The sequence below is a fragment of the Myxocyprinus asiaticus genome, chromosome 31 (assembly GCF_019703515.2).
Source record: "Myxocyprinus asiaticus isolate MX2 ecotype Aquarium Trade chromosome 31, UBuf_Myxa_2, whole genome shotgun sequence".
Lineage (NCBI taxonomy): Eukaryota > Metazoa > Chordata > Actinopteri > Cypriniformes > Catostomidae > Myxocyprinus > Myxocyprinus asiaticus.
The window spans coordinates 18340029-18363889 of record NC_059374.1 but is presented as its reverse complement, the minus strand read 5'-3'; the positions used below and the strand labels follow the sequence as shown (position 1 = coordinate 18363889).

The 23861-nt window shown below is 38.1% G+C and overlaps 1 protein-coding gene across 2 annotated transcripts; it reads left to right on the top strand.

Annotated features, from left to right (window-relative positions):
* Nucleotides 1–1401: 1401 nt before the first annotated feature.
* LOC127422343 (hepatocyte nuclear factor 1-beta-A) lies at nucleotides 1402–20360 on the top strand. Of its 2 annotated transcripts, XM_051665798.1 has the most exons (10): nucleotides 1402–1887; nucleotides 3958–4157; nucleotides 5341–5611; nucleotides 7008–7243; nucleotides 12093–12253; nucleotides 13184–13310; nucleotides 15347–15526; nucleotides 15689–15807; nucleotides 16092–16136; nucleotides 18593–20360. In XM_051665798.1, the coding sequence occupies exons 1-10, from the start codon at nucleotides 1517–1519 to the stop codon at nucleotides 18611–18613; spliced, it is 1731 nt and encodes a 576-aa protein (XP_051521758.1). In that variant the 5' UTR covers nucleotides 1402–1516; the 3' UTR covers nucleotides 18614–20360. The 2 variants fall into 2 exon arrangements, with proteins under 2 accessions (XP_051521758.1, XP_051521759.1); XM_051665799.1 differs by lacking the exon at nucleotides 16092–16136.
* The last annotated feature ends 3501 nt before the right edge of the window (nucleotides 20361–23861 follow it).

Here is a 23861-nt window from a genome sequence, read left to right as displayed (position 1 = left end):
GTTGCTTTCTCGAAAAATGGTTTTTACTGTTTGTTATTATTTGTTGTTAATGGTTAAAAAAAGTGCATGAGAAAATGACTGGGTCCATGGCCATTTTTTATGTGGACCAATAATATAATTTAGGAGCCGACTGTAAATAAATAAATAAATAAATAAATAAAAACATAAATAAATAAATAAATAAATAGCATGCTGTAAAGAACAATGTAGCCTATATTTTCGCGTGGTATGGGCGACACTGAAAAATGTTAACCTTCATGTGGTAATATCTAAATGAACTACTTTTATTCTAGTAAAAATATTATTAAAGCCACCGAATCAACATGAATACATTAGGTTGCACAAACAAAACTAATTTTAAGGGTTAGATCAGGTAGAAATAGCTCCTTAACAATTGCAGGTTACCATTTTTACAGTGCATCATATATCGAATATCTACTAAGTCTAAAGTACAAATAAATATGTAGGCTAATTATAATGAAAAATCACATTTTTATCCATAATTTGCGCCTGTTGTTTAAATCTGTTCTGACTCTGGATCAGAATTAACTTGCTTTAAATGTTCGTTTTCTGTTCAGATATGGCAAAATAAAATGTTTTATCACATTTGCAGGCAATGGAATTATCACTGTTAAACAATCTATCTAATCACATTTATTTGTCAAATTAGCGCTTTTGGAAAGAACAGGGCGCATAGTGGTATTCTCAGATGTAAACAGAAAACAGCTCTCTTTCTCTGCATGTATAAAAAAGCATTAATAAAATCCTAAATAGAACTTTTCTTTATTAAAACTTTCCAGACTGATTGACACTATATTGATATGGTTTGATGGCCCGTGTTACAGCATCAAGTCATCGCATGAGAACTCTATAGGCTAAATTCTGCACGGAACTTCCTTAAACTTTCTTTGCCTGATTTTTATTGTTTTTTTAAAAGTAAATTTAAATCATTAGTTTGAATCTCCTACTGAAACATCAGTGAACAGTGCTGAGGCACCTGCTAATGCGCATTACTGATGGCAACTATGACCTAATGTGTTTATAATTTATCATAAATGTGTTGCATTAGAATCCTTGCAAGAAATATTACTGCGAGGTTGAAACAATATAACTAGGTGTAGCTAGGCTACCTTTCTTCTTAAAATTCTTATCATTCTTATCAACCCATTTTCACAGAAGTCGGAAAAGTCGACAAAGTCCAAAGTTCTTGAAAGTTCCGCTGACAACAGAGGCCAATAAAAACAGCGCTGCTCTAGTGTGTAAACACCGCGTACCTGCGCGTCAGTCAATATGACCCCAGACTTATTTGCATAAAGGTCCTGAGCAGCCGCCCACTCATTACCATATTTTATATTGCCTGCCCTCTGGAATCATCATGGCAAGTCACATCATTCTGTCCGACAGGGAAGTGGCCTAACTTCTCGTAGCAGGTGTCTTCAGAGGAACTCATTGGAGGCGTGAGGAGGGGGAATCTGACATGCCGTATTTCCCTCTTTTCCTCCTTGCGTGCATTTAAATGTTTGCAAAAATGGTTTCTAAGTTGACATCTTTGCAACAGGAGCTTTTAAGCGCCTTATTGGACTCCGGAGTTACTAAAGACGTGCTTCTTCAAGCTTTGGAGGACCTGGACCCAAGCCCGAGCGGTTTTGGAGCTAAACTAGATAGTCTGCAGATGTCACCGTCCAGTTGCAAACTGAATGGGAGTGATACGGATTCAAAGCCGGTTTTTCATACGCTGACCAATGGACACAGTAAAGGAAAGTTATCAGGGGATGAGGGCTCGGAGGACGGGGATGATTACGATACACCACAGATATTAAAAGAGCTGCAGTCTCAAAACACAGAGGAGGCAGCAGAACAGAGGGCAGAAATCGACCGCATGTTGGCGTAAGTTTATTTTCTGTACAAAAAAAAGTACAAATTAAATATCACTAACACGAGTTGGGCTACAGAGACGTCAAGGAGCCTCTTAACTGACATTATACTGTGGTCAAAGGCCTTCTATTAGTTACTGGGGAATTAATACAGTTTGACAAGTACTTTTGTCATTAGTATAAATAACCGAAAGTTTATATAAGCTACTTGGGTTACACCGGCATTAAAAAGTCCACCGAAAAAAGGGTTACAAATGTGCAAATGTAAAGGACATTTAATAAACACTAACACAGCTAGGCAAGACAGTATTCTAAACAGTTCTGCCTGAAATCGTGGAAACGAAATGTTGTCATTATTTAGAACAATATATCTACTGACCGGTGTTTACACATTTAAATGCACGCGCCAGTGTTTCCTCTTTTCACGTTCTAGTTACTAATTATCTACATGGGTTATTTCTTTAACTTAGAGATATATCAGCTAAAGAAGATCTATTTATTATTAACCACCTCTGCCCTCTCGAAAGAAAATAAATACACGCAGACAGTGTCTGATTTAAATGCCCGTTGACTTATTATATTATATTACTGCACACTGTTATTATTATTATTATTATTATTATTATTACTATATGTTCAGAACAACAACAACAACAACAACCGCAACAAAATACCACGGTCTATAAATTAAATTCTCATTCCAATTTTATAGGTCAATTTTATTTGCCTACTTGTTTATAATTCTACAAATTTCCATAATCCTTACAGCAACATCATCATCACGAAATATAGCTGGAAATCAAAACTAAAGCACGTGGAGTTGAGTTATTAATTTTATCCTATAAATCATCAACTGAAAGACACACAGTGATGAATGATTAGCGTGAATGGAGATCTAGTTATTCATTGTCGAATGTTATAAACCAAGTTTGCGCACAGGCATATGTGTTGTCATTCTCCAAATCAAACAGTCTGAACAGATTTCAACAATTACCTCTGTATGTGAAACTTCTTCTGAAACTACCAATGGTAAGATACTTTTTTATTTACTATTATTTATTTATTTGTTTAGCTATTATTTGTTTTATGTAACTTTAATAAATTGTAATATTTATATAGCCAATATTTGTTTTACATTATTAAACATATTACATTATTAAGCATCTTAAAATATGGCTATATTTTGTTGCTTAAATCGCAAACTTGATCCAAATATAGGCCGAACTATTTTAGGCAATACTTCGGACATGCTTTCCTCTAATTTGTCGACCTATTTCTCGATGTTTCTTTACTGAAGGTCAAAAAAGCAATGCAAAATTACAATTAGATTTTTTTAAAATTAATTAGCATATTACATGTATTGCTCTAAACTATAAAATAGGTAGTCTAAATGTAAATAACGAAATCTTGGCGTCCGTGGTGTTTTGGATTAAGCTAGCGGCCAGAAACACTTTGATGTTTATATTAGCTAAATAAACATATACGTTGTTATTATTTTGAGCACATCATTTTATTTAGCCTAAAGGAAAATGCTTTTTAATAGCCGATCAAATTTGTTTCTCTACTTCAAAATCTTCATCTTAATCGTTTTAGTTTGAGCAGTGAGCACTTTTTGTCCCATGCAGCCAATGTTTTCCCCAATTAAACCAGCGCGTGTAAAATAAAGAGCAATGCTTAAAAGCGTGTTTAAACCACAGGCTATATTAGGGACTTATTATTATTTACCTCAAATGCCTTTACAATGTTCTCACTGAACAATATACAGCTGTTGCGATGTCTCTCTCAGTTATCTCTAACTTGCCCTTTTGTAATTAAATCACGGTACTTGAATTGCACGCACGCAATGAACACTTTAACCTTTGGAATTATTTACAACCCATTGAAAACGTTGATTAATGACTGTTTATTAGCGCGGGGAACAAATGAACGCGCTTAAAACACTTTAAACTTAGATACTGGAAAACACTAGAGGCGCAGAGAAAGGGAAAACGTTAAATGGATTACAGATGCAGTTTTATATATTTGAAAGACGTCAGACTCGAAATTAAAAGGAGTGTTTTAGTAATGTTTGCTTTCTCTTCAGCGAGGACCCGTGGCGCGCGGCCCGCATGATCAAAGGTTACATGCAGCAGCACAATATTCCGCAGCGCGAGGTGGTGGATGTGACGGGCCTCAATCAGTCCCACCTGTCGCAGCACCTGAATAAAGGCACGCCGATGAAAACGCAGAAACGCGCGGCGCTCTACACCTGGTATGTGAGGAAACAGCGCGAGATTTTGCTACGTAAGTTCATTTGTATTTCTTGCTGCATGCTTATGTGACTTATTAAGGGTCATAGGCCTAATAATTGTTGTATTTCATGAATCTGTTTGCATAATCCTTTTTGAAAAGTGACTGTAGTAGGCACCAATTCTGCATGGTATCCAATAGGATTCAAAAATATTAATAATAAACCCTGTTAATAATAAAACCTTGATGCATGAATTATTTAATTACAAAAGAAAAATCTTAATGTTTCTTTTTATTTCAAAACAAAAGAGACTGTATACAAATGGCGTTGGATAGAGGCACAATGGGGCTAAAGGCACACCTTATGGGAAATGTGTTTTTTTCTGATCACAAAGTGTAGGCCTACCAAGATAAAAAAATATTCTTTTTATAGAATATTGATGGAACAACATAATCTATGTGAAAAGAAATAATAACAGAAGGTTTTTATAGGTGGAGAGGGAGCCTTTTACCCCGCAATTAGGTTAAAGTGATATCATGTAAATATAGGGACAAAAGTTATAGGACAAAAATAGCCTACTTATTCAAATGCACTTAAAAAAAGAAATGACAATTTTCTGTTCATTTCGATCACATTTGGCATTTCATAACATCTCAAGTATTCTATTAAGAAATTAATCTCCATTGTGATTGGATCAGTCAAGTTGAGCCCACTCTGAACATTTTTCATTACAAATGACCCCATACTGTACCATCCTTGAACAAAACTGAAAATGATCCATATTTCTTTTCTCAAAATAAATGTGATAATTTCAGGGATTCTCATTAGCTACATAAATGTGCAATATTTTAAATATAATTCAATATTAGCTCTTTACCTCAAAATCAAACTTTAGACACTGCATGCAATGACTTTCTGGATCAGGAATATTTTGCAGTGTATAGTAACAAACAGGTGTTTAGGAAAGTACTGTGGAAGTTTTTGTTACTATTTAGTGTTTTGGGTGAACATAAAATCAAAAGTGCCTTTTAATCCGGGGTGACTTAAGCCCCATTGTATTCTATGTATTTGTTATATGTCCTTAACAATTTAACTAAGATTAAAAAAAAAAAAAAAAAAAAAATGTAAGATAAAATGCCATGCTTACCCCATCTCACCCAGTTGTATTCAAAACACTTTTTGTCCTGTATGAATATACCCACTAAAATTACTGTAATTACTCTCTTTATGTTTCAGAATTTAACCAGACCAACCAAGGCTCTGGTAGCAACATGTTGGACAAAGGCAATCAGGATCAAGTGCTACTTTTTTTCTCAGAGTTTAGTCAATCTGGACAGGGTATGGTGCAGCCAGGGGATGATGCTGGCATTGAACCTGCTTGCAAGAAGCTTAGACGCAACCGCTTCAAATGGGGACCTGCTTCCCAACAGATCCTCTACCAGGCTTATGAAAGGCAGAAGAACCCCAGTAAAGAGGAGAGGGAGGCACTGGTGGAGGACTGTAACCGGTAAGGACGAAACAGAATGCTAATTGCTAGCTGTCAGTGTCAGAAAACAACCAGGGTTGGGGAGTTACAGGAGTTACGGAATACATATAACGCGATTATGTAACTGTATTCCACTACAGTTTCAATTTAAATAATTGGTAATCAGAATACAGTTAGATTCAAAAAGTATTTTGATTACTGAAGAGATTGCTTTGCATTTTATTGTCAATTTTTCCATTTGGTATTTAGTCTATTCAGTTTAAAAACATTTTACATATAAATGATATGATACAAAGAGCATTTGAACAGCGGTGAAACACTTTTTTAAGATGTGTTACATTCATACGAGTAGACAGAGAAGTAAGTTTGAAGTAGCCTAAGTTTGGAGCAGCAGAAATGGAAATAAACCTTGTGTAAATTGTCATGTAAACATTTAGCTTTATGCTCAGCTAAAATGCTATTTATAGCCATTTTACATGCACCTGTTACCAGACACGATCATATTTATTATCAAGAAAATCCACATTAGGTCATAATTTTTTTCTTTAGTAAGACCTTTGATATTAGGGCAATAATCATATTCTTGATGATAATTTTTGTATTTTTTTTTCTGTAAAAAATATCTAAAAATCCTTAAAACGAGATAAAGTTGCTTTTTCTTGTTTTAGAAGCAACACTGCTTAAGATATTTAGGCTTTTTTCAGAGCATGTATTTTTAACTTACTGTACTGGCAGATTTTTTTTATAGTCAAAACAAATGAAAAAATCTACCAGTGCTGAAGAAGTAATCCAAAGTATTTAGAATACATAATTTACCTTGAGTAATCTAACGGAATACATTACAAATTATATTTTACAGTATTTATGCTGTAATTTGTAGTGGAATACAATTTTAAAAGTAACCCTCACAACCCTGAACACAACTTCCCATTTTAAATTGTGACACAATTGTAAGGCAGCACAAACACTTTTTTTTGTTTTAAGTTAAAACAACAAGATTTTTTTTAACAGTGTGTAGTAGAAATGTTTACTTGAATTACAATGCATACAATATAATAGAACACAGAAGCTAATAGTTTGTATTGCCAAGCTATGCTAACATTTTTATTCTTGACTGGTAATATTGTTTAAAACAACAAAAGCACAAGCAAATATAATATGAGGTATACTTGTTATATGATGAGTCAATTTAGTTGTTTACACTGTACAATTAACACATTCAGTTAGATAACATTAGGCCTAAAGGAGTCTTGTCTCATAATGAGCCTCTTCTGGTCTCTGTCTTGACACGGATTCAACGCTCTTTGGTATTGTACTTGACTCGGACTCGACCCTCTCTGGTCTTGGCCTGGACTCATACTAGGATGAGCTGGTCTTGACTACAACACTGTTAATATGTTTTTATTACTACATTCAGGGCTGAGTGCCTACAGAGAGGAGTATCACCATCTAAATCTCATGGGCTTGGCTCCAATCTGGTCACAGAGGTGCGAGTCTACAACTGGTTTGCAAATAGGCGGAAGGAAGAGGCCTTTAGACAGAAGTTGGCTATGGATGCCTACAGTGGACCAACTCACAGCATTAACCCCCTCCTATCTCACAGCTCTCCACATCACCCACAGACCAGCAGCTCCCCACCAAGCAAGATGCAAGGTACTGACACATTTACTGTAAGCTATTATACAATAATACCATTGATCTCCAGTTGGGTTGTTGGCTCTTTGGCAGTAAAGCCTGGAAATGATAATTAGCACAAACTTCAACATAATCCTTTCACGAGAGCAAGAAGAAAGAGGTGACATAGTTGATGACATCAGGGAGACAGCAGAGAGGACAGCAGTGATCAATGAGATCGAGTGAGCTGAGCAAATGGCATTGTTATTCCCAGCTTTGAAAACAGAACAATCTGCATTGTACCTGCAATCTTAGCTCCACTGAAGTCAGCAGGCCAGAGTGAGATACAAAGAGCAGCCACCCTTGGATAGGGCTCAGGGTTAGGCCCGGGTCAGGCGAGCACAAGGCCAACTCACTCTTGAGGCCTACTTATACCTGTAGGGGCATGGCAGTTTACCACCATCCCTGCTCCTCTGTTATCTAACGAATTTTATTCCAGGAGAATTTATTGACTTAGTTGGATATGGCAAGACTTTGGCACTAAAAGCAATATACACCCTTTGACTCAGCTAGCTTATTACCTATTGTTGCTCTTTCATGTTTGATTACCAAAGAGTCTGAGTGCTTTTGCCGTGGGTGTTTTTTTTTTTATGTGCAAACAGCGTGGAAATGAGTGGCTTGTCTGTATACAAGTAGTGATTCCCCCAGCACACCTGACCAGTCAATGACCTCAAGTTGTGTATGTATATGTATGTGGAAGTCTGTTAGGATGGGGGTGGGTGAGTTGAAGTCAGGGGTGGAAGACAGTCTTCTCTTCCTCAATTTTAGTCAAGGAGCTTACAAGGTGTCCTACCAGTGCCCTGTCAGCAGCATCAGCTGTTTTTTTGGTGTCAGAAGCTGGCCTGACAAGAATGGCACAGCAGGCTGCCTCATCACGTTGCCAGGGCACTGCCTGTATTATGCATGCTTAATTGACAATTAAAATCCTTTGATAAGGGACTCCCCTCTTCCCTGCTCTCTTTACCCTCTCTCGGCAGGGATTCCTTTTGTCTGGGGCATATCAGAAGACTGTAGTGACTGTAACTGAGGTTAATTTATCTCTGCTGGGCCAAGGGGAGGGACACTCCAAAGGCCCTCTCGCCTTTATAGGCTGGGGTATAGAGTCTGAGGCCAGGCTCTGAGCAAAACAGAAGGCGCTGTCTGCTGTGGTATTGGCTTTTTTCGGGCTAGACAGGACTGATGAGTCCCTTCTGCTCGAGGTATGGAGAGTGATCTGGGGGATTCCTGGTCTCAGCCCCCCCTCTCGGAAACTATGTGAAACCCAGGTTTTAATGAAGAGGTCATTACCAGGTCAGATCGGAGAGACGGCACTAGTTTTTATTGATTCTTGTTTGGCCTGTTGAGAAGCCATTTTGCCACTGCTGGAAGGTCAGCTAATATGTGCTTTTGAGGGCTAACTGTTATCTCACTTCTGTTTGTGTTATCGGTAATTTTGGGAAAGCAAACCACAGTCAAAATGTTCTTTGATCTTATTAAGATGTAATATGCTGGTTGTCACATTAAAAATCTTTTTTTTATATAGGTTTTTTGAATCTACTTTGTTATTAAAGAAACTTACAATTTTAGAGAATTTACGCTTAAACTAATATGATTTCATGTTGAGTACTATTATCTATGTTGTTGAGGTATCCCCCTCCCCACAATAATGGCAGAGGACAACCAGAGGACAGGAGAGTTCAACTGTCCTTGCTTGGTATATTGGGGGCATCAGAAAGGCTGAAAGGCCACGGACGTCCTGCTAAGACCCAGGAGGCCTCTCATATGCGGCAATGCTATAATGAGCACTGCCTGGGGATGAGGAGCAAAGCTTTGATATTACATGTGTCCCAGGGAGAGCTGAACCCTTTAAAACCTGCTGAGGTCTACTGCTACCACTCCCCTTTAGAATTTTCAACCGCAATTTGCCTTTTTAGTTTGGGAGTTTTCCGGTTGCAACAGCATTTTGCCTTACACCAAAAGGCAATTACAAAATGCCTTTTCACTTCACTATGCAAAATAGATTATTCTATAGTGATATACCGACATATCGGTTAGGGGTGCGTTTCCAGTACAACTATGTAACTAACTGCTTAACCACCATAGTACGATGCATCACTGGAGAAATTAACTAGCTAGTGACAACTGTTTCCCGAAACCGTAGTAACTATGTCACACATCCATCGTTTTAACCACGCTGGTTCAACAATAAAGAGCTCTCGTTAATGACGTTACGTAGGGGGTGTGTGTGCAGCCTAGTTTTCTAGACAGGTGGACAGTCCACATCTTTGTGCACTGTCAACGCATTCACCCGCCGTTGACTGTGCTAAAAGAGTATCGAAAAGTATCTTTGTGGGGACACTGTGAACTTTTGGGTGGGCAATAGTTTCACTCTTTGTCTGCCCGGGGTTGTCCCCTTGGTTGTTTCACCATCTGAGCACAAAGAAAATCTAGGGGGACAATTCCCCCTAGCGCCCCGTTAGACCTGGCCATTTTGAGTAATTATTGCAAACCAATAATATGTATATTTGTTCTATAAATTGCTTTGGATTAACATGTCTCCTGAATGCATAAATGCAAATAGATAAGCATTATACTGACCCCTGGTCACCCTTTTCTCTAGATAACGGAATCAGTCCTTGAAAAACCCATATGGGTCGACCACTTGTCTTACAATATGTGCACATTTTCTGATTAGTCTATTTATTACTATGTTTACAGTAACAAATGTTTCTTAACAATTCCACATAGCTTTCATATAATGTTCTCAGTCATTGCATTTCGGTTCCTGGTTCCCTGAGAAACTGAGCCCTCCTTCTTGTCAGCATGGCCCAGACAGCACAGACCTGAATGATTGAACGTAAGAGGAGATCCCTGCAGCCCAAGTGAATGCCTGATGGAGTCGGACAATAGCCCGTTCTCTTTCTGACACTTTTAGTGGGTGCACGGCTGTAAAGTAAAGACTGTTTATGGTTGCTCGACCATTGTTTGGTGAGCAGGTTGAAGGCCCAATGGAGCGCTTTATTGTCCTGTCCTGGTGTTTACAAGACGCCTTAGAGAGTTGTCAGTGCTGGCTGAGGGCTGAGGGGGGCAAAGTTGTGTCTGCCCTGAATTCTCCAGTGCAACGAGACATGGTAAAGGGATCGATTACTTGTTTTAGTTTACGGAGCTTCCTGTCATATTAATTATCTTCGACTACTGTTGAGGTGTACTTGTGAACAAGCTATGTAATAAAGCATTGGAAAAAAACAAAACATATTTTATAATCAGATATGTTCATAGAGGAGTGAGCCTATCTGTGGAGAATGGGATTGGCAAACATCCATTTGATAGTAGACGGTCTAGATTCCTGTGGCCCTGACATGACAAGAGTGCCCAACGAAGATAAAAAAGGTCTAGACAGAGGATTACAGTTCGGTAGAGTGAAATTCACTCATAAAATTTTATTTCACATAGATTATTCCTGCAAAGCTCTGAGGGTCACTGTGGTGCAGTTTTTAGAGCTGAGAGCAGACTTCATGTACACATTCAAGTGGCCAATTTGTAAGGTAGTGTCATGAGTCTCACAAAACCTGTCAAGGAAATGTCTTGGTCATGTTTATCCCCAAATCAATACATAAAAATATTAAATATTTTTTTATAAAGCAAATGAAGCAAACATTTAGGACTATTATGATTTTTTGCATTGTGACATTATTTTCAAGAAACTTAAGCCCATTTTACACCCCAATTCTCCATACCGTAATGCATCTGGATGTTTTACTTTTACTATTAACATTGTTTTCAATGATGATTATTATAACCAACACCAAAGTCTTTCTAACAAGTCAGTCCACTGGTGACCTTCTTTGGAACAATCTCAGGCAGCTTTTTTCTATGTAAACAAGCAGCATACAAGTGCATCTCCTATCAACTTGAATGGGGAAATAATGAATTCTCCAAAACGGTTGGTCAAGACTATGATTAAAGAACATATTTAAAATCAGCAGTAAAATCTAACACTAGAATTGTAAATTTTGCCTCTTTTTTTTTTCTTTTTCACCCAATTTGGAATGCCCAATTCCCAGTGCATGCCCCTGGATTTGAACTTGTGAGCTAGTGAACTCCAGGGATGGTAGCCAGCATCTTTACCACTGAGCTTCCCAGACCCCCTTAAATGTTTCTGGGATGTATAGCTAATGCACATGGGAGTTATCGAGTTGATTGACAGGAGATGTCTGTATCTAAAAGGTGACTGGCTCTTTTAAAAGGCGGGACTTTCTTTCTACATCCGTTAACCATTGGGCATTCCAATTTCTCCCATTGGATTTAACAGAAGTGGCCCATCTCTGCTAAATAGTCTCTGCAATAACACAGTCATATTTTGTATTGTACAATGATTTTTTTTTTTTTTAAATCAGCAAAAATGAAAGACAGTAACAAGGGAGTACTACTAAAATGCATCAATACTTTACAATTTAAATAATATATATATATTTTTCACATTTCAGTAATGAGAATATCATACTGACCATCTTTTTTCAGATTGCGGTAATGAGAATTGCGGGATAAAATGTGTGTAAATGTCATGACAATAATTGTGTATATATATATATATATATATATATATATATATATATATATATATATATATATATATATATATATAATACAAAAATAATAATAATTTTGTAGTAGGTGTAAAATAGGACCAGGGCATTTTCTTGACAGGTTTTGTAAGAATCACCCAGTCAGTGAACTAAAAGCGAATGTGTGAGACACACATTCTGCAAATGGTGTTTGAATGCATTTTCTTTCTTTTTTCTCTTTCCCTCCTTTCCCACCCTTTCCTTTCCTTTCCTTTCCACAACAGGTGTCAGGTACAGCCAACAGGGTCCCGGCGAAGTCAGTTCCTCCACAGCTATCAATCACCATAGCAGCAATGCCATGGCGACCAGCCAGTCAGTGTTACAGCAGGCCTCTCCGGGGACCCTGGACCCCAGCCACAGCCTCCTGTCACCTGATGCCAAGATGGTAGGCACTCCTGGGTCAAGATAAGATAACGCCATGTCACTCTTGACACAGAAACACAAAGTAGGGCCTGATAGATACAACCTTTACTCAGTAAGTAGTCTAACAAGCGCAGCATTGTACTTCCCTGCAGAAGCAGACGGCAGGCCTTGGCCTACAGTGCACGGCGGGGCTGATGTTAGTAAATATTAGCCGGTGGTAGTGTGAAAGGGGCACGGCCATGGCTGTGCCAACAAACCTGACAAAGAAACATTATGTTTGTATTGATTAAATGCCCCGTTGAGGGAGGAGAAAGGTGGAGTTTTGCTTGTTCTCTGTCAGTTGAGTGACAACCGCGCTCAATGAAGTTAAATCTTTCTTTTCCATTCCCCAGCACTATCTAATTACTAATGTTTGAGTTGGGTGAGATATTCATGTACCCTTTTGTTTCAGTACCATTTTATGTGCATACATTTTTCCGGCAAGGCTGCAGTGTTCCACTGACAGATAAGTAGTTTGCACTATATGTTGAATTTATCATGGCTTTATGGTGCATTTCTGTCAATGGGAGGGTGGAAGTCAGCGCAGGAGGAAGGGAGTTTGACAGCAGCTTATCTAAGCAGTCAGACGGTTGTCTGAGCACGGCCTTCTTGCAACTCTTATTCAAATAAACCCTCTGTGTCTCTCTCAGAGCTCCGATACCTTCTTAAGATAAGAGTACAGTTAAAACAGTTCTGACAGAGGCATTCTAACCGTTTTATTGGACAGTGAACCGAAAAATGAAAACTCTTGTCTTTAGTCACCCGCATGTCATTCCAGCCTTATTAAAATATGAAAACACAGATTAGACACTAATTTCCACGATGGGAGGATCACCTCATGAAAGTTATTTAGAGACATTGAGTAGAATAAGAATTCTCTGTGGCTTTGCTAAATAGTGTGTTTTCTTTACAGATCTCGGTATCAGGTGGAGGCCTTCCTCCTGTCAGCACACTGACCAGCATTCACGCATCCCACCACGCACCCCAGCATACCCCCAATCTCATAATGCCCCTCTCTGGAGTCATGGCCATCGCACAGAGTGAGCACTCTACCACCACTTTCTTTGTCTTTCTTTCTTTTACTTTGGGCCTCATTCACCAACACCCTGTGTACAGTAGACATGAGCAGCACAACATGTCGCGACCATCGCAGTGTGGCTGGATGCAGCGCGACTGTTGCGTCACGACGTTCTCTTTCTGACGTGCTGCATGCACTTTATGCTACGGCTGATTGTCTGTGCATGTCATTTTCTTTGAACGTTTGCTTTTACGTGTTCATTGTAGAATGCATAAAGCCATTGCAACACGATTGGTCGCATCCGATGTAGACAGGGTGTAACCGTGCGTACACATGTATTTGTGCATGAAACCCCTGTGTCCCCGTTTTCACTCAGAAATTAAATTTGCACTTAAATTAATTCAACTTAACTAAATTAACAATAAAATTTAAAACCAGTTAAAACTACACATACACAAAAACCAGACTCTCATATTACGGTTAAATGTAATTTAAATATTACGTAAAAAATTTGTTTTTTTTACGGTATGACTGCTTATTTTAGAGTATGATGTGGGTTATAGCTCTATGAGATATGGAGATCATTTAATTCTTGTGTTATGTTCGTTTTGTGTTTACATCTTTTATGATCCAGGTTAAAAATAACCGGCCCACTAAGATTGTTAATAAATCTCTCATATTGCATATTTTCCCCCAAGATATTGCATTAGATATTTTTTCGTACTTATGACAGGTTTTGTACTTCTTTTTTGAACATATTTTTAAATAATACGTTTTTTTTATTGATAGAAGGATTCATTGAACGGAACTTATACCGGGCTAGTGGGGGCACTCCCTGCAGAAATTTTTTTAAATAATAAGTTATGTAATAAATTAATAACCACTTGCTTGGTCTAAGCAAAATAGGTGTCATTTTAAAACTTAGAATCTGGACTTTACAATGTATATAGCTGATTCTACCATTTCTTAAATAATGATTTTTAATTTGCTGACAAATTGGAACTGTTTTGTTCTCATAATTTGCAAATTTGTTATCACAACAATTATATTGAGACTTGGTAAAAACATAAAAAAGATGAGATAGCTATGTGCTATATATCGTTGGAAAAGTCTCAATTAGTAAAATGCAATGAACATTTGATTTCACTCAGAGGCCAAACTGCAGTGAGTTTTAGTGTATGAAATTCCCACTGACACACATAAATACTGTATAAGTGTCTTTTTGTGATGTTTTTCCTTATTACTTCCTGAAACATACATATAACATAGACAATGTCATATTGTAACTTACAGCAGACTATCCCGATTCAAATGAGCCCAAACACAACATAATATGATGAGTAGATCTTGAAATATTCCTCAAAGAGTGGACATGGAAAGATGATGCACAAGAGGACGCTCAACACACGTTTTGTGTGTGTGTGTGTGTGTGTGTGTGTGCACATGTCAGAGGATTCTGTGTGTGCAAACACACATCCACATATTGTATGTGCTCATATAAAGGATTGGGATGCTCCTGAACATTTAATATTTCTGTATTTTGTAGTCTAATCCATTCATTTCCAATGGCTGGTCATTTTTGACCGGGAACACAGCAGGTGTAACAAAGTGAAATAAAGCAAAAAAATTGTAAAGAAAATGGTCAGTGGTGTGTTTTCAGATACTAAATGTGAACAAAGTGAAGAAATTTTATTCCAATTGGATTAAGCAAAAAACAAAAACAAAAACAAAAAATTGTCAAAATGACATAAGGTTAAGATTTATATATAAATATATACAGTAAATCATTCTATTGAAATCATTATATTGACATAAATCATTCTGTTGCAATCATTTGAGCATGTCTTATGCAAATTACTAATTGCATGGATGCACTCCTTCATCAACAGAAGGTAAGAACAAATTTATGTGCTAACGCACCTGTTGTGAATCCAGCGGAAATTTTGCGTGTGAATTATTTCTGCAATCAGAAATGCGTAAGCATTTATTTGTGAATGAAACTCTTTGTCTTTGTCTCCTCTTGACATAATGACATAATTTCATTGTCCTTGCATGCAGGTTTGAACTCATCACAGGCACAGACAGTACCCGTCATTAACAGCGTTGCAAGCAGTCTGGCAGCGTTGCAGCCTGTACAGTTCTCGCAGCAGCTGAACAGTCCTCATCAGCAGCTTATGCAACAGTCGCCTGGCCACATGAGCCAGCAGCCCTTTATGGCCTCCGTCTCACACTCACACAGTCAGTGGATCCACCTTCCTTCAAGATCTGCTTATAATGATCTAATCAAGATATATTCAAGATCAATTAATTAAGAACCATTAATCATGCATAAAAAAGAAACAGCTCAAAATCATCCTCAAGGTACTGATGTGAGCTTCTCTCTGTGTGTTGTCTTTACAGTGTATTCACACAAGCAGGAGCCTCCCCAGTATTCTCACCCTTCTCGTTTCCCCCCCACCATGGTGGTGACGGATGCCAACAGTCTCAGTACCCTGAGCTCAATGTCCTCCAGCAAACAGGTCAGTCATCCACAACATTTACCAGTACACATGAGAATCTCTTGGATCAACTCTTACTGAGATTGTTGTTTCTGTAATGGGAGGTCACATCTTGTCTGCATGTTCTACATGTTTCAATCAAGCTTCTTATGGAGAAATAAACCCATGTGGGATGGAATCATAAGCTGTAATCACTTAAAGCTTCAAACTTAAACTTTCACTCTACATTTCCACACTCCCATTCAATATTTAATAGTTGTGACTGTTTTTTGACTTTTTTGCTTGTCTAATTCCTATCACATTAGGATGCTCCTGTAAACAAGATGATGCAACTAGGGGGTCTCTCCTGGGTAAATACTGTTTATATATAGTCACTCTGTAGATTTGCATTGGGTGAGGATTGTAGACCCTCTCTCAGTCTGGGTTAAATTCAAGTTAAGCTGTACTGAAAACATCTGTGACACTTACAATGGAAGTCCATGGGGCAACTATTGTATATATTTCCCCATTGACTTGTAAGTCCATAACTGTTTTTTTGTTTGTTTCTTGGAAATCTGAGGTACTAGTCCAAATTATCTTATGTGGTAATCAACATCATGCCACAGATGCTGTCAATAGATCATAACTTGTATGCATTTAACCTGGAATATTCCTTCAAGCTAAGGTCACCTGACCAAAAATTTTAATCAATATTTACTGTAATTACTAACATTTCAGGTTTAAGTTTTAAGCATTCAAATTTTAAAGGGATAGTTCAACCAAAAATGATTTACTCACCCTCATGACATCCCAGATGTGTATGACTTTCTTTATTCTGCTGAACACAAACAAAGATTTTTAGAAGAATATTTCAGCTCTGTAGGTCCATACAATGCAAGTGAATGGTGACCAGAATTTTGAAGATCCAAAAAGCATATAAAGGCAGCATAAAAGTAATCCATATGACTTCAGTGGTTAAATATTTATCTTCAGAAGTGATATGATAGGTGTGGTTGAGAAACAGATCAATATTTAAGTCCTTTTTTTTGCTATAAATCTCCATTTTCACTTTCACATTCTTAAAGTGAAAGTGGCGATTTACTGTATATTAAAAATGGATTGAAATATTGATCTCTTTCTCACCCAAAGTGATTGCAATGCTTCAGAAGATGCAAATTAAACCACTGTGCTTTTTGGAGCTTCAAAGTTCTGGCCACCATTCACTTTCATTGAAAGGTCCTACAGAGCTGAAATATTCTTCTGAAAAATCTTTGTTTGTGTTCAGCAAAAGAAAGAGAGTCATACACATCTGGGTGCATGAAAGTAAGTGATTAGAGAATTAAATTTTTGGGTGAATTATTCCTTTAATTGATGCAATTTCCCTGCAGTTAGAATAGGCATTATGTTGAGTTTTTCAGTTATCTGTTGGAAAATGGCTGCCAAGATTTTATTAAAGCAGAGAATCTGTGCGCACACTCGACCTGCTTCGATGTCTTTTGTTTAGCCGAGCTTGTTGAACATCACAATCAGTGGAGCAAGCCAAAATGTGGATACTCCTCAGAATTCCTAATTCCTTTGAACAGACTGACCAATCAGTCACCCGTGATCCCAGCCTGAGCACGGTTTGATTGATAAAACCTCCTTTCACTTTCTTTGACACTTTTTTTTTCTTTCTTTCTTTCTTTCTTTCTTTCTTTTTCTTTCTTTCTTTTTCTTTCTTTCTTTCTTTCTTTCTTTCTTCTAAATGAGACAATTGCTGACATATAGTAAGATTATAGAGCAACACAATTAATGTGGAAAATATAGTCTAGAAGATAATTTGGTCTTTAATCAAGACTTTAATCAAAATGTCTCTTCTATCTCTCTGCAATGCCACTCTTAAGTCAAGTTGCTGAGGTCAGGAAATTATCCTTATTGTTAAACAAAGTCGTCGCTCTCCTGCTTTTCTAATGTGGACGGGAGTGCATGCAGTAATTATGCTGCTTCCCCTTTACCCTGCACTCTGTGACCGCTCTAGCCTGAAATGCAGTCTGTAGTCACAGCTTTCACACGGCCAATTTCCCACGCTGCTGCATCATCAACAGCATTGGGCCTGATGGCTTGAACCTACTGCCAGCATGTGCCTTACTTATCAAGATCCTTAATCTCACCATTTACAATAACCTTTTGTATTAAGTTCTCTATTCTGGATCATCTTTAAATATCTGAATTATCTTACCTTTGTGAAATAGTTAATATTCACCAAGTAGAGCTAACAATGGAATGCATTTATATATCTCAGGTATGTGGTCCCTCAACCCCCTGTGCTGAGAGAGCAATTTCAAGTCTCTTATCAGTGTGCTGTATTTAGACTGGGTGGTGCTGCCGTGGGCGATGGGCGCTTTGGGGGACATTACAAACTACGCTCAGGCTTTATAACCCTCCTGTTTGCTGAGCTATTCCACTCAACCCAACAACAAAAACTTACCTCCACTCTGAGACCTACATCTAATGAGTGTAGTTGAGCAGCTGGCCGGCACCTTTATCGGGTGAGGCTGTTTGTCAGCCAACGGGTCATGACAGGGTCACCTGCCTCACCCTCTCCAAAGAAAGGGAAAAAACAGAAGACCCAAACAATACAAAAATGCCAGTTTCAATGGAAAAGAACACAGTAGAATTAGAGGAAGGAGAATGAGGAACATATTTGGTCAGGTGTGGCAGAGGTGTAAAGCTGATAATGCCTGTGACGCCTTAAGAAATTCAATACTTTGTGGATCTGTTCTTTTGCATTGGCAAGGGAAACATTTGCTTTCTTGACCATTTCCTTTTTCTTCCTTTATTTTTGCAGTGTCCGCTGCAGGCCTGGTGAGCATATACACCTGACTTCTTTGACACCTAGCAACAGGAGCACATCCTCCCCATTCCCCCTCATCACACCCGTATCTGTGGCAACCCCTAATAAGTGCTAATAGCACACTGGACAATGAGTTAGTCAATAAACCAGGGGCTGCGGTTGAGGGCGGGATGGACGCTGTGAGCAGACCACAATCAAACACTGTTGGTTAGTTTTGTTTTATCGTAGAGTGACAAGAAGAATGGTTGTCCTAGGTTGTATGATCAACAAGGGGAAGATGCCATTTCACACAAAAACTTTTAGTGACAGTATTTGATTTCCCAGCATGGATGGAAATAAAAATTCAATGAACATGGATCATCCTGCAATTTTGAAGAACAAATGGATAGGAAATATACACAACATGGTCAGATAAAGCTACAGATACAAAGACATACTGGAAGTCCAAAAGTGCTCCAGTGGAAAGACACCCAATGTGCTTGTCAATGGACAGAATGGTTGCTTTGCACAGACGGTTCCTGGAATAGGACCACAATATGTGTCCAAGTATTTCTAAACATGCTCAATGAAGGCATAATTGAACTGCTGATACAATGACAATCATAAATGTTAACCTAGAAGCAACAGTGGGGCTTTATAATGTATGACTTTGATGAAATTAAGTCTTCCATGAGATCAGCATGCATAGACAATGTTCTGTACAGTTGGATGTAAATAGAAGCAATTATTTTATTATTATGTCATTAGTCTGAAGTATGTAAATATTTGATAGTCCATGTGGCGTGCTGTTTTATTTGTCTTGCTGAACATGTAAACTGCAATTCAGGACAATCTATGGAACAGGAAGGAAGTGTTAGACTATATGCAGTGTGTTAGAGAACACAGTTTGGATGTGTGGCGGGGCCTGTGAAGTGGTATTTCAACTTTGCTAAAAGTAAGATAGAAAGATAAATGTTAAAGCACAGTCAACAAAACATGATAAAAAGGACTTCAATGGACATACTGATCTTTCAACTTTGAATATCGGCATTAGTGTTGTCATTCAGATAGATAAGAATCGATTATCTGTGCCAGCGTTCACATGGAATTCCATGGCATGACAAACCCTCATCCAAGTAATACTGGATTAGTGCTGAGAGACGGTCAATCAGAGAAAGAGATAACTCTGTCTACTCGGACATGAATCATGGTGTTCCTTCCTAATCTAAATACTGACCCACAATCAAGCGGTTATTGTCACTGGTAAAGGAATACATGGTAAAATGGAAAAGAGTCTTCTGCTGAATTGGTCCATTGTGATCAGTAGTAATTTCATTAAAGTTGGGAAAGAAGTTGTGTCAGCCAGGTGGCCATTTCAAACAGTATTACCTTCTCACGCAACTCTGAACTACCAGGAAGCATTGTGAAATAGTTTTTATTGGGATTGTCAATAGTTTTCTTACACATTTACTGGCACATTTTGATAAAATGAAGAATGACATATTTCCCTTTCCCTTTCTGTCCTGTATGAGAGTTTTAATACTTTTCAAAAGGTCACTTCAAAGTTTATTGTTTTTTTTAACATTGTTGACTATGTACCCACTGCCAGTTGACCTGAGGCTACAGTACTGGTGTATTCTCCTGTTTTATGGTGGATTTATACAAAATGTGATTCTCTCCTCGTATTATTTTTGTATAAAATGAAATCAATCTTTTAAAATCATTATTTATGCTTTATGGAGAAAACAAAGTTGATGTTGAAGTAAATAATTTTTCTCCAAGATTGATAATAGTGCTCTGTCTCTGTTTACTCCTATGGTATCAGATGGTAATACCATATGGTACTTTGATATATAACATTCTGTATGATTACCATGTTCATGTACCATAGTATTTACATGCTACTCTAAAGTGTTCCCTAAAAGGTACTACCATGGTACTTTTGGTTGGAAAATTTTCACATGCTGCACATGCACGTTTAACATAATTAAGACCATCTCTGGCAAATGACTGGATGCGGGTTGTGTTTCAGCTGATCGAAGGCATATATCCACTTTGTGCAGCGTTCTTTTTAGTTCTCCATCTTCAAGTATCCTATTACTGTTCTTCTGAGTATGAAACGGCTCCAAATGATTCAGTGTTTGTGTGAGGTGTGTGAATGATTCAGATTTAATTGCAAACTGATTCAGACTGTTTTACAAACAACCCAGATAGCACACCTACATCTCTGAGATGTCTGTTTTTAGATCTTTTCATCTGGAAAGCATCACAATCTAATTAAAATCTGCTAAACATCTTAAAAAATCAGATTTACAAACATTTTAAATCATAAACGTCTCAAAGACATGTTATGGACTCGATCTTGAGATTGACTCAGCCCCTTCTGGACTCGGACTCAACTCGGACTCGATTGGTTAAAGACTCGGACTTGACTAAGACTCGACTAAAGTGTACTTGAACCCAACACTATTGTGTAGCCTTCCACAAGCTTCTCACAATAAGTTGCTGGAATTTTGTCCTGTTCCTCCAGACAGAACTGGTGAAACTGAGTCAGGTTTGTAGGCATCCTTACTCGCACACGCTTTTTCAGTTCTGCCCACAAATTTTCTATCAGATTGAGGTCAGGGCTTTGTGATGGCCACTCCAATACCTTGACTTTGTTGTCCTTAAGCCATTTTGCCACAACTTTAGAGGTATGCTTGGGGTCATTGTTTATTTGGAAGACCCATTTGTGACCAAGCTTTAACTTCCTGGCTGATGTCTTGAGATATAGCTTCAATATATTGACATAATTTTCCTTCCTCATGATGCCATCTATTTTGTGAAGTACATCAGTCCCTCCTGCAGCAAAGCACCCCCACAACATGATGCTGCCATCCACATGCTTCACGGTTGGGATGGTGTTCTTCGACTCGCAAGCCTCACCCCTTTTCCTCCAAACATAACGATAGTCATTATGACCAAACAGTTCAATTTTTGTTTCAGTAGATCAGAGGACATTTAGATCTTTGTCCCCATGTGCACTTGCAAACTGTAGTCTGTTTTTTTTATGGCGGTTTTAGAGCAGTGGCTTCTTCCTTGCTGAGCAGCCTTTCAGATTATGTCGATACAGGACACATTTTACTGTGGATATCTTCACAAGTTCCTTTGCTGTTGTTCTGGGATTGATTTGCACTTTTCGCACCAAACTACGATGATCTCTAGGAGACAGAATGCGTCTCCTTCCTGAGCAATATGATGGCTGCGTCGTCCTATGATGTTTATACTTGCATACTATTGTTTGTACAGATGAACGTGGTACCTTCAGGTGTTTGGAAATTTCTCCCAAGGATGAACCAGACTTGTGAAGGTCCATAATTTTTTTTTTCTGAGGTCTTGACTGATTTCTTTTGATTTTCCTATGATGTCAAGCAAAGAGGCACTGAGATTGAAGGTAGGCCTTAAAATACATCCACAGGTACTCCTCCAGTTCAGTACACCTCCTATCTGAAGCTAAATGGCTAATTGTCTAAAGGCTTGACATAATTTTCTGGAATTTTCCAAGCTGTTTAAAGGCACAGTTAACTTAGAGTATGTAAACTTCTGACCCATTGGAATTGTGATATAGTCAATTAAAGGTGAAACTGTAAACAATTGTTGGAAAAATAACTTGTGCGAAAAGTAGATGTCCTAAACGACTTGCCAAAACTATAGTTTGCTAATATTAAATGTGTGGAGTGGTTAAAAATTAGTTTTAATGACTTCAACTATGTATATGTAAACTTCTGACTTCAACTGTAAACATACACATCAAATAGACGTCTGGGTGATGTACGTGTGCTATCATGGACTTTGACCGATTCATTGGAAAGAAACGACTTACAAAAGGGGTTCACTGGCAAATTGGGCATCGCTAGTGTAACTGGTCCTACTCGACCCGCACTGAGCGGAATTCGATCCGTTGTCTTCGGCATTGGAGGTGGGCGTGCTAACAATTGCTAGTGTGACTCTGATGGCAGGGAAGTGAGGTTTACACACTGCACAGCTACCTACCAGCTGGCTTCTGTTACACTAGTTCTGATTCTAAACATCTGACAGAAAATACCGGAGATACAACTTGATTGCTAAAATATTTGTCTGGGAAAATGGAATGCTGTAGCTTTCCACAATGTTAACATAGCACTTAATTGATTTGCTTCTAAAAACTAGTGACGGTACTGTTGAGATACTCCCCACTGAGAAGTTTACCCTGCTGAAAAGACCAGCATTGCTGGTCACCAGCTTATGTTGTGTTTTGGGTGCTGGTCCCCCAGCAGGGGTAGCTGATGTGCTAGTGTCCTTTTAAACTAGCTTAACCAGCTTCATCAGAAAGAAAATGCTGGTCAACAAGCTTCAACAGCATGGTTTAGCTGGTGAAAAGCATGGCTATGCTGGTCAACCAGCTAGACCAGAACCAAACCAGCACTAACCAGCATAAACCAGCCTAGACCAGCATGGGAATTGCATTCTGGTTAATCTGGTCTTTTCAGCAAGGTAGCTAGCTAAACTAGCTTTGCTATTTTTAGCAGCAACACTGGGTATAGAAAGAGACGGTTGGTACAGATAACATCCCTGATAGCACACGTACATCACCCAGACGTCTATTTAATGTGTGTATTTACATCTGGAACACGTATTTTTAATATGTCTCTAAGAGGTTTTCTCTCAGATTTTACAGCAGATGTCTTTGAGGCGTTTATGATTTAGAATGTTTGTAAATCTGATCTTTTTAAGATGTTTAGCAGATGTTAATTAGATTGTGATGCTTTCCCATTGAAAAGATCTAAAACAGACATCTCGGAGTTCATCACATGGTCTTAATTGTATAGTGGATAAGATTAGATCAATTTCCTCATACTAAATATTATAGACTAGTATTTGCCAATTCCCAAAGTGTTGAAATTTTACAATCCCTTTTGTAGTTTTTCTTTTTTTTTATTTATTTTTTTTACCACTTGATAAATTCCATTCAACAAGTACCCCTTACCAACCTCTCCTTCTCGTGACAAACACTATTTGTATAAGTTATCTGACTGACTGAAATCTCACACTGTATGTTGTATTGCATGTGTTTGAGTTTGTGTGATTGGTAATGAGTTTTTGGGGACAATGTCTAACACAATGTAACTAAACCTTAGGACACGCTCTGTGGTGATCTCAACCCTGATAGCACACGTGCGTCTCTGAGATGTCTGTTTTAGATCTTTTCATCTGGAAAGCATCACATTCTAATTAACATTTGCTAAACAGATGATCATAAAAAGAT

Excerpts from the sequence above, each read along its gene's own strand:
- LOC127422343 (XM_051665798.1), top strand. The coding sequence starts at position 1,517 with ATGTTTGCAAAAATGGTTTCTAAGTTGACATCTTTGCAACAGGAGCTT. Across the intron at positions 1,888-3,957 it reads GAAATCGACCGCATGTTGGC|CGAGGACCCGTGGCGCGCGG; the intron begins GTAAGTTTATTT and ends CTTTCTCTTCAG. Across the intron at positions 12,254-13,183 it reads TGTCACCTGATGCCAAGATG|ATCTCGGTATCAGGTGGAGG; the intron begins GTAGGCACTCCT and ends TTTTCTTTACAG.